The sequence below is a fragment of the Cervus elaphus genome, chromosome 11, assembly GCF_910594005.1.
Source record: "Cervus elaphus chromosome 11, mCerEla1.1, whole genome shotgun sequence".
NCBI classification, from domain to species: domain Eukaryota; kingdom Metazoa; phylum Chordata; class Mammalia; order Artiodactyla; family Cervidae; genus Cervus; species Cervus elaphus.
Window position 1 is genome coordinate 19,811,045 of NC_057825.1, and position 19,933 is coordinate 19,830,977.

Genomic DNA, 19,933 nt, shown 5'->3' on the forward strand with positions numbered 1-19,933 from the left:
CAATGGATAAGAATCCACTTGCTAATATAAGGGACACAGGTTTGATCCCTGGTCTGGGAAGAGTCCACGTGCCGCGGAGCAACAAAGCCTGTGCACCAAGGACTTCTGAACTTGTGTGCCTAGAGCCCAGGCTCCACAACAAGAGAAGCGACCGCAATGAGAAGCCTGCACCCTCCCACGAGGAGTAGCCCCTGTCTCGCCGCAACTGGAGAAAGCCTGCACGCAGCCACCAAGACCCGCTGCAACCAAAAATAAATATATTAAAAAAAAATAACATAAGACACACTCTGATTTTGAGGAAAGATTATTCATGAAGGGGCATGTGAGGTGTGAGGACTGTTGGAGAAGCATATGGAATGGTACAGAAACGCAGGTAGAAGGACGGATGTTGTCACACCTGTAGGCTGTAGGAGGCGAGAGGAGTTGGGTTACTGGAACTGGGAGGGAACCGGATTCACATCCCCCCGTCTCCTATTGAGTCTTCTGGGGAGTCAGAGGGCAGGGAGCCTGAGTGTCTCCATCAGGCTGCACATCTGAAGGTATTTGTCACACACTCCCAGGGGCCTTGGTTACATGCACTGCTCCAAACTCTGTGAGAGGAGGGGTGTCATCGCTATGTTGCCAAGGAAACGGGATGAGATTCGCTCGGTCCCTTGCCCCAGCTATCATTAGGAGGAGGCAGAACTACTATCCTAAAAAGTGGCAACATCTGTAAAGATTTTAAACCCAGGTGGCCCAGAGCTGTGGTGCCCACAGACAGACTGGATAGTTGGGAGGCAAATTATTACTACTACTCTGGGCCACAGTCTCCCCATCTGGAAAAGGGAATGATACCCGTCTTTGAGAATTCTTGTGATGATTCAATAACAGTGATATAGAAATTGGCACGTGGTCAACAAAAGAAAATGTTGACCTGCGAAGCGTGTGAAACATGGTATTGGGTGGGAGAGTGTGGTGGTTCATTTTTGGTTAATTACTTTATACTTGTATTCATCAGTTTTTTGGCCCCAAACAGATGGTAGTTAGATACGAAAGCAAGTTGCTTTCCCCACTACTATGTTCTTTTCTTCCCTCCCTCCCCCCTCTCTCTTCCTTTTGGTGTCTTCTGCCTCAGGTTTGTGTGTTGGACCCTAGGCCCCTGGGCCATCCTCTGAGGGGCCACATGGCCAGTGCCTGCCACAGCGGGGGAGTCCGTCCTCCACTTGGAATTCAGGGACCTCTTCCTCCTCCCTGCCAACAGCAGCTCCCTCCTGGGAGCCAGGAGAGAGGGCCTGAGACAAAGATGTGGATCGTCGGAGACTTTGATGTGATCGGCCTGCTTCCTCCTGCAGTTCTAACTGATGGGCTTCCAGGAGCAGACACTCTTTGCCATTTATTCTATTAATATTTATAGCAATTCCTCAAAATGGATATCATCCCATTTTACAAAGAAGGGAGCTATGGCTCACAGAGATTAAATAAATTTGGCCAAAAATCATACATGTGGCAGAGCCACAGAAAATGTGAATGCCTCTGAATCTCCTACTTTCTTATCCTTTCTTAAACTTTCTGAAGCCTTCAGTATGTTTTCTGAAGACTTAAAGAGCTTTAATTTTCTAATTACAAAAGCAATTTGTTGTTGTTTAGTCGCTAAGTTGTGTTTGACTCTTTTCTGACCCTATGGATTACAGCCCACCATACTCCTCTGTCCACGGATTTTTCCAGGCAAGAATACTGGAGTGGGTTGCCATTTTCTTCTCAAGGGGATCTTCCTGACCCAAGGATCAAACCTACCTCTCCTGCATTGGCTGGCAGGTTCTTTACTACTGAGCCACCAGGGAAGCCCTATAATAGCAATGCTGGATTATAATAGAAAATATGTAAAGTAGGAAGGACATTTTCACATGGCTGCAGCCATACTGTCTGTATAAGTTTGCAGTTTCTTTTTCATGTAACATTATAATACATGCCTTGTTCCACAGTCTTAGAAATTCTTTGTAAACCTTATTTTCAGTGGCTGCTAATAATCCCTCAGCTGGGTATACTATCATTTACTTAAACAATCGTCTATTGTCAGGCCATTCGGTGGTTTCCAGTTCCTAGCTGTCAGCAACATTGCTGCAAAGAGCATCTTTTTATTCAGAAAGCTTTTTCTGTTTGTCCTATTTCCTTAAGATGGTTTCTCAGAAGTGGAAATACTGGTTCAGTTACCAGTTCGAGTTTTATGTCTCTTCGTACCTAGTGCCAAGTTGTTTCCCAAAGGGTGGCCCCAGCAGAGTGGGAGAGCGTTCTGCGGGCAGTTTTCTACTCTTAACTGGCTTTGCATTCCTTCCCAAAAGTCTCATAAGGAGAATGGCCCAGAGCGTGGTGGAAGTGATGGAAGACGCCAAGGGGAAGGTCCAGGAGAACCTTCTGGCCAACGGAGGTAGGTCCCTGAAGCGCGCTTATGGTGGTCCTCCCCCAGCTCATTCTAGGCCATTCGTGGTCCCAGCTGTGGCCACACAGGAGGGCTGAAATGACACGGCGGCACGGAGGCGCCAAACTGACAGCCTCTGCCCGGCCTCTGCCCGGCCACGTAGAGCACAGTGGCACCGCTGTTTGGAAGACTCCAGTCTCCCTTATAATCCTTCTGTCTCATTTCTAAAGCACCTGGAGTTTCTTACCTGCAGCTGAACAACTCAGTGAAATTTGAGATGAAAATGGATTCAGTGGGGTTTAGGGGTTAGTTGGCTCACCCACCTTCTCTGTCAGCCTCCCTTCTATCCCCACACCCTAACCTATTTAGTCCTATCCCCAGAGGAGGCTGGAATGCCTCAAACTGAATTCTTCAGCTGTGCCCAGTAATTAGATGAAGGTTAGACCAAAAACACTTTGTGTAGCGGGTTTGCATTTGGAATTTCTGACTCCTACGCTGATAGGATAAGCCTGTAGATTCCAAGGATGTTTTGGTCCATGTATTAGGGTACAGACAATTTGAGTGCCCTTAAAATGTGCAAGACAAAAGCTCTGAGGCTTTGGGAACCTTAGAATTAGGTGTTTCGATATCTGTAGAGATAATTAAACCCGTGGCTCTATGCACCAGTATACTGAAAATGAAAGCATATATTCTATATTAATATGTCATTTAGTACATATCATTAATATTATACATTATTATACATATATAATATTATGCAATATCACAATATTATACATTATTACACATATATAATATTTAAAAGATATAGGTATTATGAATTTATTACATATATATTCATGTTTTTTCCCCCTGGAACCTTTTTTTTTGGGGTGCCACACGGCGTGCAGGATCTTAGTTCCCCAATCAGGAATCGAACCTGTGCCCCCTACATTGGAAGGGCAGAGTCCCATCCACTGGACCATTAGGGAGCTCCCATCTGGGAACCTTGGAAACTGTTACATTCGCTTGATTAAATTGATAAAGGGAAATGCTCGTATTCCCAAATCAGAACTTAGTTTTGTATGTTACTGCAGTCTAATGACTCCACCCTCTTACGTTGCAGGTTTGAAAGAAAAAATGAAGTGTTTAAAGAGTAGGTTATGTGTTGTTTGCTGTGTGTGTGATGCCCGCGTGCCCCTGGGAAGGGGGAATCTCAGTCTGGTTGTAGGGATACAGTGACCAGGTGACGACGGATTTCTCGAGTGACAGCCTCGTGGCTTGGTCACAGTGTCCATGTAACACAGACAGCAACTGCTTCTTCCCTTCCCCCTCTTCCTTGCGTCTCCCCTGCCTCCCGCAGCAGCACCGCATGCCTCCTGGAGTTCAGTATTGACTTTGGCATCTTCTTGCTTTTGGTTTGCTTCTTGCCTTGATGGCCGTCCCCAGCGTCATCCTGCCTGCGGGGGCTGGCTGTGGGGTGGACCCTGACATCCTTAAATGCCAGGCTTAGCTTTGTGTGGCCTCGATGGGGGTCTCTCATACACTCTTCGAGCCTCTCCTAGGAGAGCCTCTGTGCTCAAACAGGCCATTTCTGGTTTCCCCGTTAGGAGGTGCCACTTGCGTTGGTTTTTCTCCAACCTGCTTACACTGGTGGAATTAAAGCCAGCAAATCCCATTATGTAGGACAAATACAAATCTTGGCAGACCAGAAGTCACCAAAATGCCTTCCCAAATGCAATCTGTTAATTACACTGAGATTCCTTGCCTGTGTGCTAATCAAAAAAATTGTTTTGTTGAGTTGATGAACTTCTCTTATTTCCCAGCAGGTAACTCAGAGGGCCTTAGATGGAAATGCTGACTTAGGACTACTTTTCTATCTAAAAAACCTGGTCTTGAGAATTCGAGAACTGACTCATTCGAAAAGACCCTGATGCTGGGAAAGATCGAAAGCAGGAGAAGGGGATGGCAGAGGATGAGATGGTTGGATGGCATCACCGATTCAATGGACATGAGTTTGAGTAAACTCTGGGAGTTGGTGATGAACAGGGAGGCCTGGTGTGCTGCAGTCCTTGGGGTCGCAAACAGTAGGACACGACTAAGTGACTGAACTGAACTGAGGATTCGAGAATTTGAGCTCACTTGACAATAATGCTCAAAATGCTTACATTCTATTCAAAATTCACGTCAGTTAAAATTAGGTGTCATTATTACATCGTATCCATCCCCAGTTTCCTGTCAGGAGGAGAGAATTCAGCGATATTTGTTTCCATCTGTTTCATTATCTCTAGGCCTCCTGGGAGTCAGGTCCCCATGACTTTCCAAACCTAGAGCTTCCAAAGCTGGTCCAGTACCTGTGCACACGAAAGTCAAGGACCCTCGGGCAGCCTTCATGGCCTGCTCTTGAACATTCATCATGCACAGCAGCGCAGTAAAGTCTCTGAAAAGTACTGCAGTCAAGAAACCTTTGAGACAGTTTGGCTCAGGCTTTCCTGATAGTCTGTCTGCAATGCAGGAGACCCAGGGTGGAGCCCTGGGTCAGAAAGATCGCCTGGAAAAGGGAATGACAACCCACTCCAGTATTCTTGCCTGGAGAATCCCATGGATAGAGGAGCTTCGTGGGCTACAGTCCATGAAGTGGCAAAGAATCAGACACAGCTGAGCGACTAACACTTTCAACTTTCTTGACATTATTCGGATGGACGAGGAGCTATTTTTCTTCTAGAGAGCACCTAGGGAGCTAGTGATAGAATTAACTGCAGGAACTCAGGGTTTCACCAGCAGGTGGGATTTTAATCTGGTCTCTGAGGTTACCCCCCAGGTCTTCTGGGCTATGTTTCCTGGAGGGCCAGGGGCCCCGGCCTTGGAACAGTCAGGCTTGGCTCTTTGCGACCTTGGCAGGTCACCTCCCTGGGTCTTAGTTTTCTCGCCTCTATGGACTTAATCCCTTTACGGTTCTCTGCTTTGCCTGGGCACCTTTTGTTTCCATCTATTCTTTGCTTCTTGCTGCGCTTGAAGCAGGAAGCACACAGGCGTGTGTGACTGCAGCAGAGCTGAGCAAACATGCCCTGGTCTGGCCGGGGCCCTGGAAGGTTCAGGGTCGGAACCACCTGATGGTCTGTCTGGCTGTCTGGCCTCCGTTGGTGTGGTCACCGGTCCTTTGTTCTGCTGCTGCCAGGAAGGCTTTGTTTGGGTTCTTGGATGACACCACTGTTGCTCAAGGGCAGCCGTCTGTGTGTTTTGAGTGTTTTGATTCGAAGTGAGCCTGCCTGGGTCATGATCTGACCTCACAGGCCTTCGATCCAAGCACACATTGCTTCCTGGAGACCAGGCTTCCGGGATTTCAGCCCGGGGACAGGAGGGGAGGGGAACGTCTTTATAAGCAAGCAGAGAGGAGGCTGTGGCTTGGGAGCACCCAGAGGGTCCTGGGGCTGCCGCTTCCTAAGACTGAGGACCGTCCTCGGACCACATTCTCACCAAAGGCGATGTGCAAGGGGCAAGGTTCTCGTCTACGTGATCCAGGCGAGGTGCAGTGTCTGGAACTGGTGGTCCTGACTGGGGAGAGGGGATGTCAGAGAAGGAAGTCACAGTGACAACCTGGAGGTCTCTGGAGCCTTCTGCAGGGAGCTCGTCACAGTCTCCTTATCTCACCTCCTCCTTCATCAGACACTCACGGTCGGCCATTGAGCGCCAGGCACTGTCTGTTCTGGGCATCTGGAGATGATCACCCTCCAGGAGCTCACAGTCTGGGGATCAGACCTGCAGCGCCTCATGTACTGTCATGGAAACCAAGGGCTTGGGAGCCTTCACGAGGAAAGGGGCCGAGTCGTAGAGGAATTATAGGCATTCTAGTGGAAAGGAGGATGCATTCATTCTCTTTGGTCTGAATGCTGGAAAGCCTGGAGTTAGTAAAAAATGCATGGAGACAAAAGCTTGTCTGAAAGGTACCTCTCCTAAGCAACCTGGCTAGTGTTAGGACAGTAATCAGGGTTATTAGGAAGATTCTCGTATGAAGCGCTTGCCCCTTGCTGTACACTGTCACGGAGCTCTGGGGACACAGAGACAGTCAACTGCCCTCAAGGAGCCTGAAAGAGCAGGGGAGTCAACCATGGTTGTGTAGCATTGTTAGTGTGAAGGAGTTGGCCAGCGTCCACAGGCTCTGGCTGGCAAGGGGAGGGAGGGTTGGGCAGGTTTTCAGGAGTTGGTCTCCATCCTGATGTTCAGGACAGGGGCAGCCGTGAGAGGGAGAGTGAGCAGCTGGGGGTGGCTTGGCTTGGGTGGTGTGGTGTGCCCATGGGGTCTGGAGGGGGCAGTGGTGGGGATCGCCAGAGCACACATCTTCCTGGCATCAGCCTGGGGGGGATGTTCCCTGGTCTGTTGCGGGGGGAGGTGTTGGCGGCGCCTACCAGGCAGCAAGCGACCAGCCTGGGAGCTGTGTGACCATCATGCCTGTCCAGTGCCTGGCCCACAGTAGGGTTCAGTAGCAGCATCAGGGGTGACCACTGACACAGAACAAGTCCTTTGTGACCTTTGGTTCTGCCACTGACCATGCCCCTGCCATCATCCAGACCTTAATTCAGCTCCTCACAGGCCTGGATCCTCCCTGCAAAGTCACCTCCCTGCCCTAGTGTGGCAGTCCCCCAATCCATATTAATACCAAATTAGTACCAAAATCCTGTATGAGTCAGCTCAGGCTACCATATCAAAATACCCAGACTGGAGCTTAAACCGTGGACATTTATCTCTGGAGGCTGGAAATTCAGGGTCAGGGTGATGGCAGGTTTGGTTCCTGGTGAGAACCTCCCTCCTTCGCTCTGTGTTCACACGTCCCTTCCTTGGTGGGAGGACACACACAGGATGGGGCGGGGGTGGGGGCGGCCCTCTGGTGTCTCCTAAGGGCGCTTAGTTCATTGGGTCAGGACCTCACCTTTGGTGCCTCTGGGGTAGTCTCGTCAATCTCAATGTCTTTGGAATCTGAAAGAAGTGAAAGTCGCTCAGTCGTGTCCGACTCTTTGCGACCCCATGGACTATAGATTCCCTGGAATTCTCCAGGCCAGTATTCTCCAGTATTGTACTGGAGTGGGTAGCCTTTCCCTTCTCCAGAGGATCTTCCCAACCCAGGGATCGAACCAAGGTCTCCTGCACTGCAGGCGGATTCTTTACCAGCTGAGCCACAAGGGAAGCCCTTGGAATCTGAAGAACCTCTCTTAAGTCGTGAGACCAGATGTATCGGCGTGTGGTTCTCAGGAAGGGACCAACCCATGACAGCTTCTCTGTGTCCCCCCCACCCCCAGCCGCCTCCACGACTGCCTCACCTGCCCAAGGGCGGGGCAGAGAAGGAGCACCCCCCACTGCTAGCTCCACGTTCCTCGTCTCCTTTTCTGGTGGAGGTTACATGACTTACTCTGTGCCAGAGTTTCCTTATCTCTAAGCTGGAGATAATGATAAGACCCAATGGGGTTGAAAAGTAAATTAACTGAAGTACTGGGTTGGCCAAAAAGTTCGTTGAAGTTTTTCGGTATCCTCTTATGGAAAAACTCAAATGAGCTTTCTGGCCAATCCAATATCTCATGCATCCAGGCCAAGGTGAAGCACCAACCAGGGTCAGCTGGCTGTGAAGATCGTCACCAGCATCGTCATCCTTATGTTGAATGAGTGAGTGAGTGAAGTCGCTCAGTTATGTCCGACTCTTTGTGACCCCAAGGACTGTAGCCAAACAGGCTCCTCCATCCATGGGATTTTCCAGGCAAGAGTAGTGGAGTGGGTTGCCATTTCCTTCTCCAGGGGATCTTCGCGACCCAGGGATTGAATCCGGGTCTCCCGCATTGTAGGCAGATGTTTTTACCATCTGAGTCACCAGGGAAGCCATCCTTATGTTAAGACCCGTCTAACAGCTCTGCCCGCAGACCTCTTCCCTCCCCAGAGCCCCACTTCATTTCCATCTGCTCTGTGGGGACTTGTCGACCCCAAGTGTCCGACTCAAGCTCATCTGGAGCTGAGCCCGTCTCCTCTCGCTTCTGCTCTGGCCCAGGCTGCCAGCTCCTGGCTGCCTGGCTGAGTGCACGTCCCCTTCTTCCATGCAACCACCCAACCTGTAAACCCAAGGGACCCCCCAGGCCCCGTTTTGCCATGGGGTCACTGTCCCTGCGTCCTGTTAAGCTGACCTCCTGCCTCCACTCGCAGGACTTGGGTCCCCGAGCTTTTCCTTCTCTCCTGCAAACCTGAGACGACTGCTCAGGGCACGGGTGTGCTCCCCGGGCTACGCGGCCCCTGGAGGCTTGCGTCCAGACCTGCTTTGCTGAGCTTTCAGCCCTGCTGTTGGGGTCGGAGGGACGCGTGTCCAACTCCCGGCATGCACAAGGGGCTCAGTAAACGGGCCCGGAGTCTTGATCGCCTCAGGAGAAGGTGCAGACATGACCTGACCCTGCTCCGTCCACACCCCCGGCCCATCAGCTTGACCCAGGGATTCCCCATGCCCAGAAAGTGATGTTGGCCAGTCCACCTGGTCGACACCCAGCCCCCTCCTTCACTGGCCACGTGGCAAACTCTCTGGCCCCCTTAGGACCTGCATGAATACAGGATCTCCTCAAAGCCCTCGGAGGCCTCCACCCCCCCAGGGCAGGAGGCAGGTGCTGGCTCTCCCCTCCTCCCACAGTCCTGCCCTCCTCACGTCACACATCTCACTGGGGTATCAGGTTAGACCAGCGTGCCCAGGAGATCGAGGGTGAGTGGGCCATGGCCTGCTGACCCCAGCACGGTAGCTAGCTGGCCTTCGGGCATGGTGACGGAATGTCGAAGGATGGTGACCGGTCCCTTTTCATCTGCATGAGGGTAGACTGGGAAAGGCTCGCATCCACATGATCTGGGGTGAGAATCCAGGTCCTTCTTGCTGGCTTTGAGGAATTTGGGGGCCCCCTTAGCACGTCATACACTAAAGGGGTGACCGACTGGGGTGTAACCTGCAGCTGGCCCCCAGGTAGCACCTTAGAGGAGTGCGGGCCCTCACCTGAGCAGAGTGGGCCCTCGAGAGACATCCCCCTCTGTGCCCCCACTTCTCAGGTAAGGAGACTGAGGTGCAAACAGTTTGGTTACTAACATGTTTCGGTGCCCCACCGCCCCCAGCACTGACCTCCAAACCCCTTCCTCTGCCCTCAGCTCGTTAGAGACAATCGCAAACACCCTGGGCATGCAAGGTTTAGTTTGCTTTTGAAGAAAGTTAGGAAAGCAGGAAATTTGTTGAAAAGACACTGATTGGTTCTTCTGACTGTAGACTTTATACAAAGGAGATACCCTGACAAAAGCACGTCTGTGCCAAGTGGTGAAAGCCACATACGCGAACGCTAGTATTTTGTTAACGTTGAAAATGCCTTCGTTAAAGCAGACATATGTGGCGCTGGCCTGTCTAGTGCTGGGCATGGGAGGCAGGAAGATTGCTCATCTGCTGGGTGGCTGGCACCCATGACAGGCTGTGTGGTTTGCGGGGGGTGGCTTGAGGCTCTCTGGCATGCCTTTGGGATACTTCAAGCCAATAACTCAGCAGCAGGCATGGCCGAACCTACTGAAAAGGGCGGGGAATTCTCCCAGTGTCTTGAGTTTCTCCTGACTTGGGGTCCATCTCCTGGGAAGGCAGGGCCTCTCACGCAGGGCTCTGGGGTAGCTGTCTGGGTTTGAGTTTGGACACAGGAGCCCACCCTTACAGCATCCTGGGGACTGTGGTGGGCTTTTCTGAGGGGCTTAGGAGCTGCCTGCAGGCCTGGCTGGTGGCTGGCCTGGCCTCTGCTCTCCCAGAGAGGAGGGAGCCCCGAATCTGTCCTTCAGTTTCTCTAATTCCTTGGTTTAAGTGGGGACATTGGCCCGGGCATGGCACCTGGGTCTCAGGAGAGACGGGAAGCCCACTGTCTGCTGAGATGTGTCTGTCTCTTGCAGTTGACCTAACGTCCTTTGTGACCCACTTCGAATGGGACATGGCCAAATATCCTGCAAAGCAGCCGCTGGTGAGCGTGGTGGACACTCTGGCAAAGGTACGAGGAGGGTCTTCTCTCCAGCCGGGTTACCTTTCTGTGACCCTGACAGTCTGGGGACATTGGGGTGGAATCTACATGGCCTTTGGACCCCGGCAAAGCAGGGAGGCACTTCCCAGGATGCCAGAGGCGGGAGACGGGGTGGGGTTCAGGGCACCCTGGAAACAGGTTGATGACCACCTGCCCCCCATACCTCTTCCAGAGTTACTTGCTCAGTCACATCTGACTCTTTGTAACCCCATGGACTGTTGCCCACCAGGCTTCTCTGTCCATGGGATTCTCCAGGCAAGAATACTGGAGTAGGTTGCCATTCCCTTCTCCAGGGGATCTTCCCAACCCAGGGATCGAACCTGGGTCTCCTGCATTGCAGACAGATTCTTTACCATCTCAACCACCAGGGAAGCCATATATACCTCTTCCAAAGTGAAAGTTGCTCAGTCATGTCCGACTCTTTGCAACGCCATGGACTATACAGTCCATGGAACTCTCCAGGCCAGAATACCTCTTTCAAACCTACCACTCGACAGGGTGGCTTCATCTTACAGGACACTCCCCTCCAGGGGCACTCTGAGCCCCCAGTGTTCTGACCCCAGACCCTGGAGTCCGTTCACTGTGCCCCCCTTTGAAAGATGCTGATGGAGAAGTCAGCCCCTTCCTGACACCCCTACCGCCAGGGTGATTGTTGACTTAGCAAAAATTATCAGCTTCAGTGGAGAATTGGGCTTAGGAGCCCAAACTCCTGCAAGGCATCGCCCAGCGTGCCACCCCTGATGACACCGGGGAGCCGGTAAGCCCTGGCCTCATGATTCAGCCCTCTCAGTGAGCCTTTGTCTCTAACTTCTGCTCCATGAATGAAAGTATCAAGGTGGAGCCCTCTGGGGACATCAAGGGTGTCTCCCGGCGTGTTGACTCCTGTTGCCTCCCTGAGGGGGGGCACTGATGAACATTCTGAGATTTAGCCCGATGGTTTATGACCGCTGTCCCACCTCCCTCCACGACACACGGAGCCCCTCATATGTCACCTGAGGCCCACCAGGTGTGTCTTGGCGGGTCGGGTATAAGAGATGGGTCTCAGGATCCACCCCTCTGTGGGTCTGCTGCTGGCAGGCTGGTGCTCCAGCCGGTGTCTCTGGGAACGAGGGCGGGGCCTGAAGTCTCTGGAACCTGGTGCGGCTCATTGGGCACCCCTTACATCACAGAGGCCCCAGCCCATCCTGGGACAGTTGGGCAGTGATTCTAAAAGGCCCTTCAAGGAGCAGCTCTGAGAGCACCCGTGCCAGGTATGGCATCCTGGGGGACATTGTGCACCTCCACCCCCAAGCTGGAAGCACGCGCTGGTGTTCGGGGCTGGTCACTCCCTGCCCTGCCACTGCTGAGGCCAGGCCGAGCCAGGCAGCATGGCCAGAGCTGTGCTCGTCGTCAACTGGGGATGACGCTGGCTGGCGTGGCTGTCCCGGGGACACAGGCAGTGATGAGGGCTCCCGGAGCACATCGGGGCGTCAGCTGATTGGGGAGCCATTGTAGAGGACAGAACCTGGCCTCTGTCTCTCTCCCCTGGGGGGCCCAGAGAGTGACCATGGCAGAAAAGCAGGGTGGGGAGGCAAGCCCTGGTTTGAAAGCACTCGCTATATGCGTAGAACTTTTCCTTCCCACACACCCTCGTGGGCAGGTATCACCTTCCCTGATTTCAGGTGGGGAGGTTGGCTGAGAGGTGGCGTGGCATCCCCTGGGCCCTGCAGGGGCTGAAGTAGTGCCCTGGGAGGGGGATGAAGGTCTCAGGTGTGTGCCTGGCACCACTTCCCGAGGCAGCCCTGAGATGGCTCCACTGATGGGCAGAGGGTCTGGGTATCAGCTTCCTCACCCTGTGTCTCCCCCAGGAGTACTGGAGTGATGCCCTCAGCACTGGCTCAGGCCTGTTCCCCCAGTGGGAAATGCAAATCAGTTAACTAGAGATATCCTGGTCAGAGAAACTCCCTTCTAAAATGACCAGTGTCTTCTGGGTGTCCAAGCAGGTCTCCCCACCCGGGAGGTGCCCCATGCTGACACGGGCAGGGCTGGGCCCCCAACCCTCCCGAGAGCTGGAAACTGAGCCCACCTGCCTGCATTAATGCAAAGGAGCAAGGATGGGGGCCCGGCCAGTGCCTGCGTCCATCTCTGTGGGCTGGTTCACACTGAAGTTCTTAAAAGGCTTCTAGATCTTTACCGGCCTACAGTAAATAGCAAAGTTTCTTTCTTTGCCGTATGCGTGTCCACAGTGGTTAGTGGGGGCCTGCTCCTTGTCCACTCACTCAGGGCGCTGGCTCCCGGTACCTCTACCACCTGAAGCATCCCTATGCAGGGAGGTACATGGGGTCTCAAGGCTCTGCCTGGCACACATGCCTTTGGTGGTGGGGAGTGCACGCCAGCCAGAGGCCAGAAGGAGCAAGGTTGGGACTGTTTGGTCCTGGACACATTCTCGAAGCACCGCCAAGTGCCGGCCACTCTGTCCAGAATTGCAGAGTTGACCCAGATGCAGGCCCACCCTCGAGGGGCTCAGTCTGCTGGAGAAAGGACTCACCTTCCTGGGTAACCTGCTCCGTGGCACTGAGCTCAGAGAAGTTCAGCTGACACCAGGTATTACAGCCAGAGCAGGTGGGCACCTGAGGCCAGGCACCCAGGGAACTGGGTCTTGGCCTCGGTGATCTCATTTCCCTGCCCATCGAGGAGGGGAACTCGGATGCGCTCCTGAAACTTCCAGAACAAGGGACATCTCCCTATGGTCAGACTGATGACCTCTCTCCAAACTGAGAAGAGCCTTCTTCCCTGTGCAGAGCATGAAGGGGCTACCTGGGGCACAGCTGAGCCTGGAGACCTGGACGCTGGTCAGGGCTCGGCCACACTGGGTGCTTAGAGGGGTCAGGATGAGGGTCAGACAGAATTGACCTCCAACAGAACCTGAGGGACACAAGCCTCTTATCCTTCTCCATCAGAGGGCAGAAAGAATGACTACCACAATCACAGAAAACTAACCAAACTGATCACATAAATCACAGCCGTGTCCAACTCAATGAAACTATGAGCCATGCTGTGTAGGGCCACCCAAGACGGACGGGTCATGGTGGAGAATTCTGACAAAACATGGCCCACTGGAGAAGGGAATGGCAAACCACTTCAGTATTCTTGCCTGGAGAACCCCATGAATAGTATGAAAAGGCAAAAAGATAGGACACTGAAAGATGAACTCCCCAGGTCGATAGGTGCCCAATATGTTACTGGAGATCAGTGGAGAAATAACTCCAGTAAGAATGAAGAAACAGACCCAAAGCAAAAACAACACCCCGTTGTGGATGTGACTGGTGATATAAGTAAGGTCCAATCCTATAAAGAACAATATTGCATAGGAACCTGGAATGTTAGGTCCATGAATCAAGGTATTTGGAAGTGGTCAAATAGGAGATGGCAAGAGTGAACATCGACATTTTAGGAATCTGAACTAAAATGGACTGGAATGGGTGAATTTAACTCAGATGACCATTATATCTACTATTGTGGGCAGGAATCCCTTAGAAGAAATGGAGTAGCCCTCATAGTCAACAAAAGAGTCCAAAATGCAGTACTTGGGTGCAATCTCAAAAATGACAGAATGATCTCTGTTCATTTTCAAGGCAAACCATTCAATATCACAGTAATCCAAGTTTATGCCGCAGCTACCAATGGCGAAGAAGCTGAAGTTGAATGGTTCTATGAAGGCATACAAGACCTTCTAGAACTAACACAGAAAAAAAGATGTCCTTTTCATCATAGGGGACTGGAATGCAAAAGTAGTAAGTCAAGAGATACCTGGAGTAACAGGCAAATTTGGCCTTGGAGTACAGAATGAAGCAGGGCAAATGCTAATAGAGTTTTGCCAAGAGAACTCACTGGTCATAACAAACACCCTCTTCCAACAACACAAGAGATGACTCTACACATGGATATCACCAGATGGTTGACACCGAAATCAGATTGATTATATTTTTTGCAGCTGAAGATGGAGAGGCGCTATACAGTCAGCAAAAACAAGATCGGGAGCTGACTGTAGTTCAGATCATGAACTCCTTATTGAAATTCAAACTTGAATTGAAGAAATTAGGGAAAACCACTAGACGATTCAGGTATGACCTAAATCAAATCATACAGTTATACAGTGGAAGTGACAAATAGATTCAAGGGATTAGATCTGATAGAGTGGCTGAAGAACTATGGATGGAAGTTCATGACATTGTACAGGAGGTGGTGATTAAAATCATCTCCGAGAAAAAGAAATGCAAAGAGGCAAAATGGTTGTCTGAGGAGGCCTTAAAAATAGCTGAGAAAAGAAGAGAAGGTAAAGGCAAAGGAGAAAAGGAAAGATATATCCATCTGAATTCAGAGGTCCAAAGAATAGCAAGGAGAGATAAGAAAGCCTTCCTAAGTGATCAATGCAAAGAAATAGAGGAAAACAATAGGATGGAAAAGACTAGAGATCTCTTCAAGAAAATTAGAGATACCAAGGGGACATTTCAAGCAAAGATGGGCACGATAAAGGACAGAAACGGTATAGACCTAACAGAAGCAGAAGATACTAAGAAGAGGTGGCAAGAATACTCAGAAGAACTATACAGAAAAGATCTTCATGACCCAGATAACCACAAAGCTGTGATCACTCACCCAGAGCCAGACATTCTGGAATGTGAAGTCAAGTGGACCTTAAGAAGCATCACTACGAGCAAAGCTAGTGGCGGTGTTAGAATTCCAGTTGAGCTATTTCAAATCCTAAAAGATGTTGCTGTGAAAGTGCTATACTCAGTATGCCAGCAAATTTGGAAAACTCAGCAGTGGCCACAGGACTAGAAAAGGTCAGTTTTCATTCCATTCCCTAAGAAAGGCAATGCCAAAGTATGTTCAAACTACCGCATAATTGCACTCATCTCACATGCTAGCAAAGTAATGCTCAAAATTCTCCAAGCTAGGCTTCAACAGTATGTGAACCGAGAACTTCCAGATGTTCAAGATGGATTTAGAAAAGGCAGAGGAACCAGAGGTCAAATTGCCAACATCCATTGGATCATCGAAAAAACAAGAGAGTTCCAGAAAAACATATACCTCTGCTTCATTGACTACATCAAAGCCTTTGACTGTGTGGATCACAAGAAACTGGAAACTTCTGAAAGAGATTGGAATACCAGACCACCTTACCTGCCTCCTGAGAAACCTGTCAAGAAGCAATGGTTGGAACTGGACATGGAACAACAGACTGGTTCCACATTGGGAAAGGAGTTCATCAAGGCTGTATGTTGTCACCCTGCTTATTTAACTTATATGCAGAGTACATCATGCAAAATGCCAGGCTGGATGAAGCACAAGCTGGAATCAAGATTGCCGGGAGAAATATCAAATCACCTCAGATGTGCAGATGACACCACCCTTACGGCAGAAAGCAAACAAGAACTAAAGAGTCTCTTGATGAAAGTGAAAGAGGAGAGTGAAAAAGCTGGCTTAAAACTCAACATTCAGAAAACTAAGATCATGGCATCCAGTCCCATCACTTCACGGCAAATAGATTGGAAAGTAATGGAAACGGTGACAGACTTTATCTTCTTGGGCTCCAAAATCACTGCAGATATTGACTGCAGCTATGAAATTAAAAGATGCTTGCTCCTTGGAAGAAAAGCTATGACAAACCTAGATAGCATAATAAAAAGCAGAGACATTACTTTGCTGACAAAGGTCCATCTCATCAAGGCTGTGGTTTTTCTAGTAGTCATGTATGGATGTGAGAGTTGGACCTTAAAGAAAGCTGAGTGCTGAAGAATTGATGCTTTTGAACTATGGTGTTGGAGAAGATTCTTGAGAGTCCCTTGGACTGCAAGGAGATCCAACCAGTCCATCCTAAAGGAAATCGGTCCTAAATATTCATTGGAAGGACTGATGCTGAAGCTGAAACTCCAGTACTTTGGCCACCTGATGCAAAGAACTGACTCATTTGAAAAGACCCTGATGTTGGGAAAGATTGAAGGCAGGAGGAGAAGGGGATGACAGAGGATGAGATGGTTGGATAGCATCACCAACTTGATCGACAAGAATTTGAGTAAGGTCCAGGAGATGATGATGGACAGGGAAGCCTGGCTTGCTGCAGTCCATGGGATGGCAGAGAGTCGGACACAACTGAGCAACTGAACTGGGAGCCTGAGGGCATGTGGAGTGGGGACCGGGGGTTGTGAGAGCACAAGAAGGGCTCGAGATAAGAACAAGACTCCACTCACTGAGTGATCCTAGAAAAGCCATTTGTATCTCAAGCCTCCTGTCTGCAACGTGGGGCTCTCTGTAGGGCCGGCATGCTGGCAGTCTGCAAAAGCAGAAGGGAGAAAAATGTAAGCCTTTCCAGCAAATGGGCAGGGTGCAGTGTTTTTCCTTAACTGCCCCAGGAGCAATTTGTGGCAATTTTGAAAAGTTCGACCAACTTTTTAAATTCTCTTTTGCTTTTCCAACTAGCAACTGGCACAGATCGAGACAGACCTGAAGTCCCGAACGGCTGCCTATAACACTCTGAAGACAAACCTAGAGAATCTGGAGAAGAAATCCATGTGAGTATTCGGGCTCCGAGATCCTGGTGGCCTCAGGGCCTGGCTGAGTTGGGGTCCAAGCTAGGCTTATACATGCACGTTTGAGATCGCTGGTTGAGCCAAGGTCTGTGTCTGTCTGTGTCTGAGCGGTCAGGCCAGAGGCACTGGTGCATGTTCACAAGCTATGTGCTGGGTGGGGATGTCAGCAGTGGCAGTGGTTGATCCTTTGAGCACATACACTGAGTGAAGGAGATGAGGGTGAAGTGGGTCAGTGTCTACCTCCCTCTTCTGTTCATTCTTTCGAGCAATGGGTGTTTTTTTGGCCACACCTTGCATCTTGTGGGATCTTAGTTCCCTGGCCAGGGACTGAACCCAGGCCACTACAGTGAAAGTGCAGAGTCCTAACCACTGGAACCACCAGTTTGAGCAAACTCCAAGAGATAGTGAAGGACAGGGAAGCTTGGAGTGCTTCAGTTCATGGGGTCACAAACAGTCGGACACGACTGAGCAACTGAACAACTATGCACTGATACTACAGAGAATCTCAAGAACTATAATTTTGGCCCAATTGCTGGTACAACACCCTTGGCCCCTGTTCTAGAAAATACCATGACCTCAATAAGACTAGGCTCCACTGGACACACATGCAAAGCTGTTTCAGGTGAATGTCTCCTGGCTGCTGGACCGACAAGGCTTGTAATGTGAAACGGAGCCCTCACCGGGGCTGTGTTTGCCCAGCACAGCCCAGGTGGCATCTTGAGCCAGCCACTGTGTGGCCACTTGTGTAACTTAAGCTGCCTGCCACCAGCGATCCCCTCCCAACAGCCGGTGGCTTGTGCCAGGGCAGTGCAGGCAGCCAAAGTGTTGAATTCAGCTCGGGCAACTGGTGATAGCACCTGAGGTCCTGCCAGTTACTGCAGTTCTGGCCGCCCAGACACAAAGCTGGGGGACACTTGACCCAGGGTCCCCACCCCTCCCTGGGGAGTGTCCCAGGCCTTCCTGTCCCCCGCTGCCCTGGGTGTTATGGGTGTGCCCAGGGGTGCCTCCGTGTGCCTTTCTGCTGACCCCACCTCTTTGTCCCCCGCGAATCCAGGGGAAACCTCTTCACTCGGACCCTGAGCGACATTGTGAGCAAAGAAGACTTTGTGCTGGATTCCGAGTACCTGATCACACTGTTGGTCATTGTCCCCAAGTAAGCGGGCCAGGGGGAGAGGGGAGTTGGGGGTTTCTGGCTGGGTTGGTGATCACAAAGGAAATCGTCCTGCCCAGTGGAGAGGAAGGGAGAGCCCACCACGGTCAGATCCCGGGGCCCTAAATGGCAGCTGTGGAGTTGGTTTCAGGAGCAGGTGATAGAGCTTGTGGCAGTCACAGTGACAGGAGCGGCCATTTCTCAGACATCCATCCACTGTTGTCAGATGCCATACACAGGAGGCATCTCACACACGCCTGGGGGCTGTTACTGTTCCCTTGTCCTGAGACCAGAGAGCTCAGCTGGCCTGCCCAAGGTCACACAGGCCTGGGGTTAGAGCTCCCAGCCAGAGTCTCCACTGAGTCCTTCCCATGGGCCCCTCCCTGCTGCCTGGGGCCTCCTGGGGAGGTGAGCATTCCAATGCCCATGGCAGGGCCTCGGGGGATGTTTGGGGCGCTGTCTGGCCCTCAGCCCTGCTCCCCCTCGTCCCTCAGGGAAAAGGGCACGCAGTTTCCTAGGCTTTCAGGACACCTCACAACCTTTTCTGCAAAAATCATTGAATGATTCTGTACTCTTGCAGACCAAGTTACGTACAATGGCAGAAAACCTACGAATCCCTCTCAGACATGGTCGTCCCACGGTCAACCAAGTAAGTGAGGCCTCAGGTCCTGGGTTTGGGGGGCCATGTATGGGCACTCTGAGACACCCAGCCACCAAACATACCCCAGAGGTGCAAGGGCCCTCAGCCATCCACACACGTGCGTTCACAGCCACACACTCAGCCACAGGCCAGACTCCCTCCATCTTTCAGAAGTCTGCTCCCTTGCTGTCTCCTCCAGGAAGCCCTCCCTGACTGCCTTCTTGCCCTCAGCACTTGCAAGGCAGCACTCTGTTCCGCATGCTCATCTTGGCCTGATTCTTCCCCACCTGAGGGTCAAGCAAGGGCCTGGCCGTGATGACCGCAGAGCACGAGCAGGGAAGGAAGAGTCTTGGCATGTGGCCTGCTGGGGTCAGAGCAGGAGCGGCCAGTGAGGGCTGGAAAAGTGACTTAGAAGGGATGGAGGAACATATTCGACCCATGAGTGCCACCCAGTGGGGAAAACCAACGATTTAGCGCTGCAGGCAGGAGCAAGCATAGATCTCACTGTACGATGTGAAGTGGAGAGAAAGTCATAGAAGGGGACACACAGCACAAAGGCATTTATTATTTAAGATCTCCAAATGGACAGAACCAGATGGCACGTGACTTGAGAGGTGCAGGTGCACGGATCACGGGGTATTTGAGGATGAGAAATGCCGAACAGCACAGCGATGACCTGGGGTGGGCAGCAGGATGCAGTTGGGAGGGCACGTGAGTCTTCAATTGTATGAAAATTATTCTATGTCTTAAGCTTGATGGGGGAGGGGATCCATGGATATTTGTCATTCTCTCTACCTTTCCCTGTGTCTGAAATAGCTTGTCATTTGAAATGATTTGACAGTGAGTCTTGTGGCTCAGACGGTAAAGAATTCAACTGTAGTGCAGGAGACCTGGGTTCGATCCCTGCGTTGGGAAGATCCCCTGGAGAAGGGAATGGCAACCCACTCCAGTACTGTTGCCTGGAGAATCCCATGGCCAGAGAAGCCTGGCGGGCTGCAGTTCACGGGGTCGCAAAGAGTCGGATAAGACTGAGCAACTAACACGCACACGGAGCTCAGCGTGGGGGCAGCCTTGCCCACTCCCATCCCAGCCCAGAGGCCTCTGGCCTGGCACCTGCTGCAGGGCTGGCTCTCCATGGGTCACAGG

The 19,933-nt window shown here is 51.4% G+C and overlaps 1 protein-coding gene across 12 annotated transcripts in view; it reads left to right on the forward strand.

Moving 5' to 3' along the window:
* ATP6V1C2 (ATPase H+ transporting V1 subunit C2) overlaps window positions 1-19,933 on the forward strand; it is an 83,216-nt gene that overhangs the window by 53,039 nt on the left and 10,244 nt on the right. For 10 of the 12 annotated variants that reach the window (XM_043917077.1, XM_043917082.1, XM_043917074.1 and 7 more), the window contains 6 exons: window positions 2,319-2,404; window positions 3,501-3,530; window positions 10,301-10,395; window positions 16,888-16,979; window positions 18,052-18,150; window positions 18,728-18,796. In XM_043917077.1, coding sequence (XP_043773012.1) covers window positions 2,319-2,404; window positions 3,501-3,530; window positions 10,301-10,395; window positions 16,888-16,979; window positions 18,052-18,150; window positions 18,728-18,796 — 471 coding nt within the window. The remainder of the gene's footprint in view (window positions 1-2,318; window positions 2,405-3,500; window positions 3,531-10,300; window positions 10,396-16,887; window positions 16,980-18,051; window positions 18,151-18,727; window positions 18,797-19,933) is intronic. The other 2 variants (XM_043917071.1, XM_043917072.1) reach the window with 1 other exon arrangement.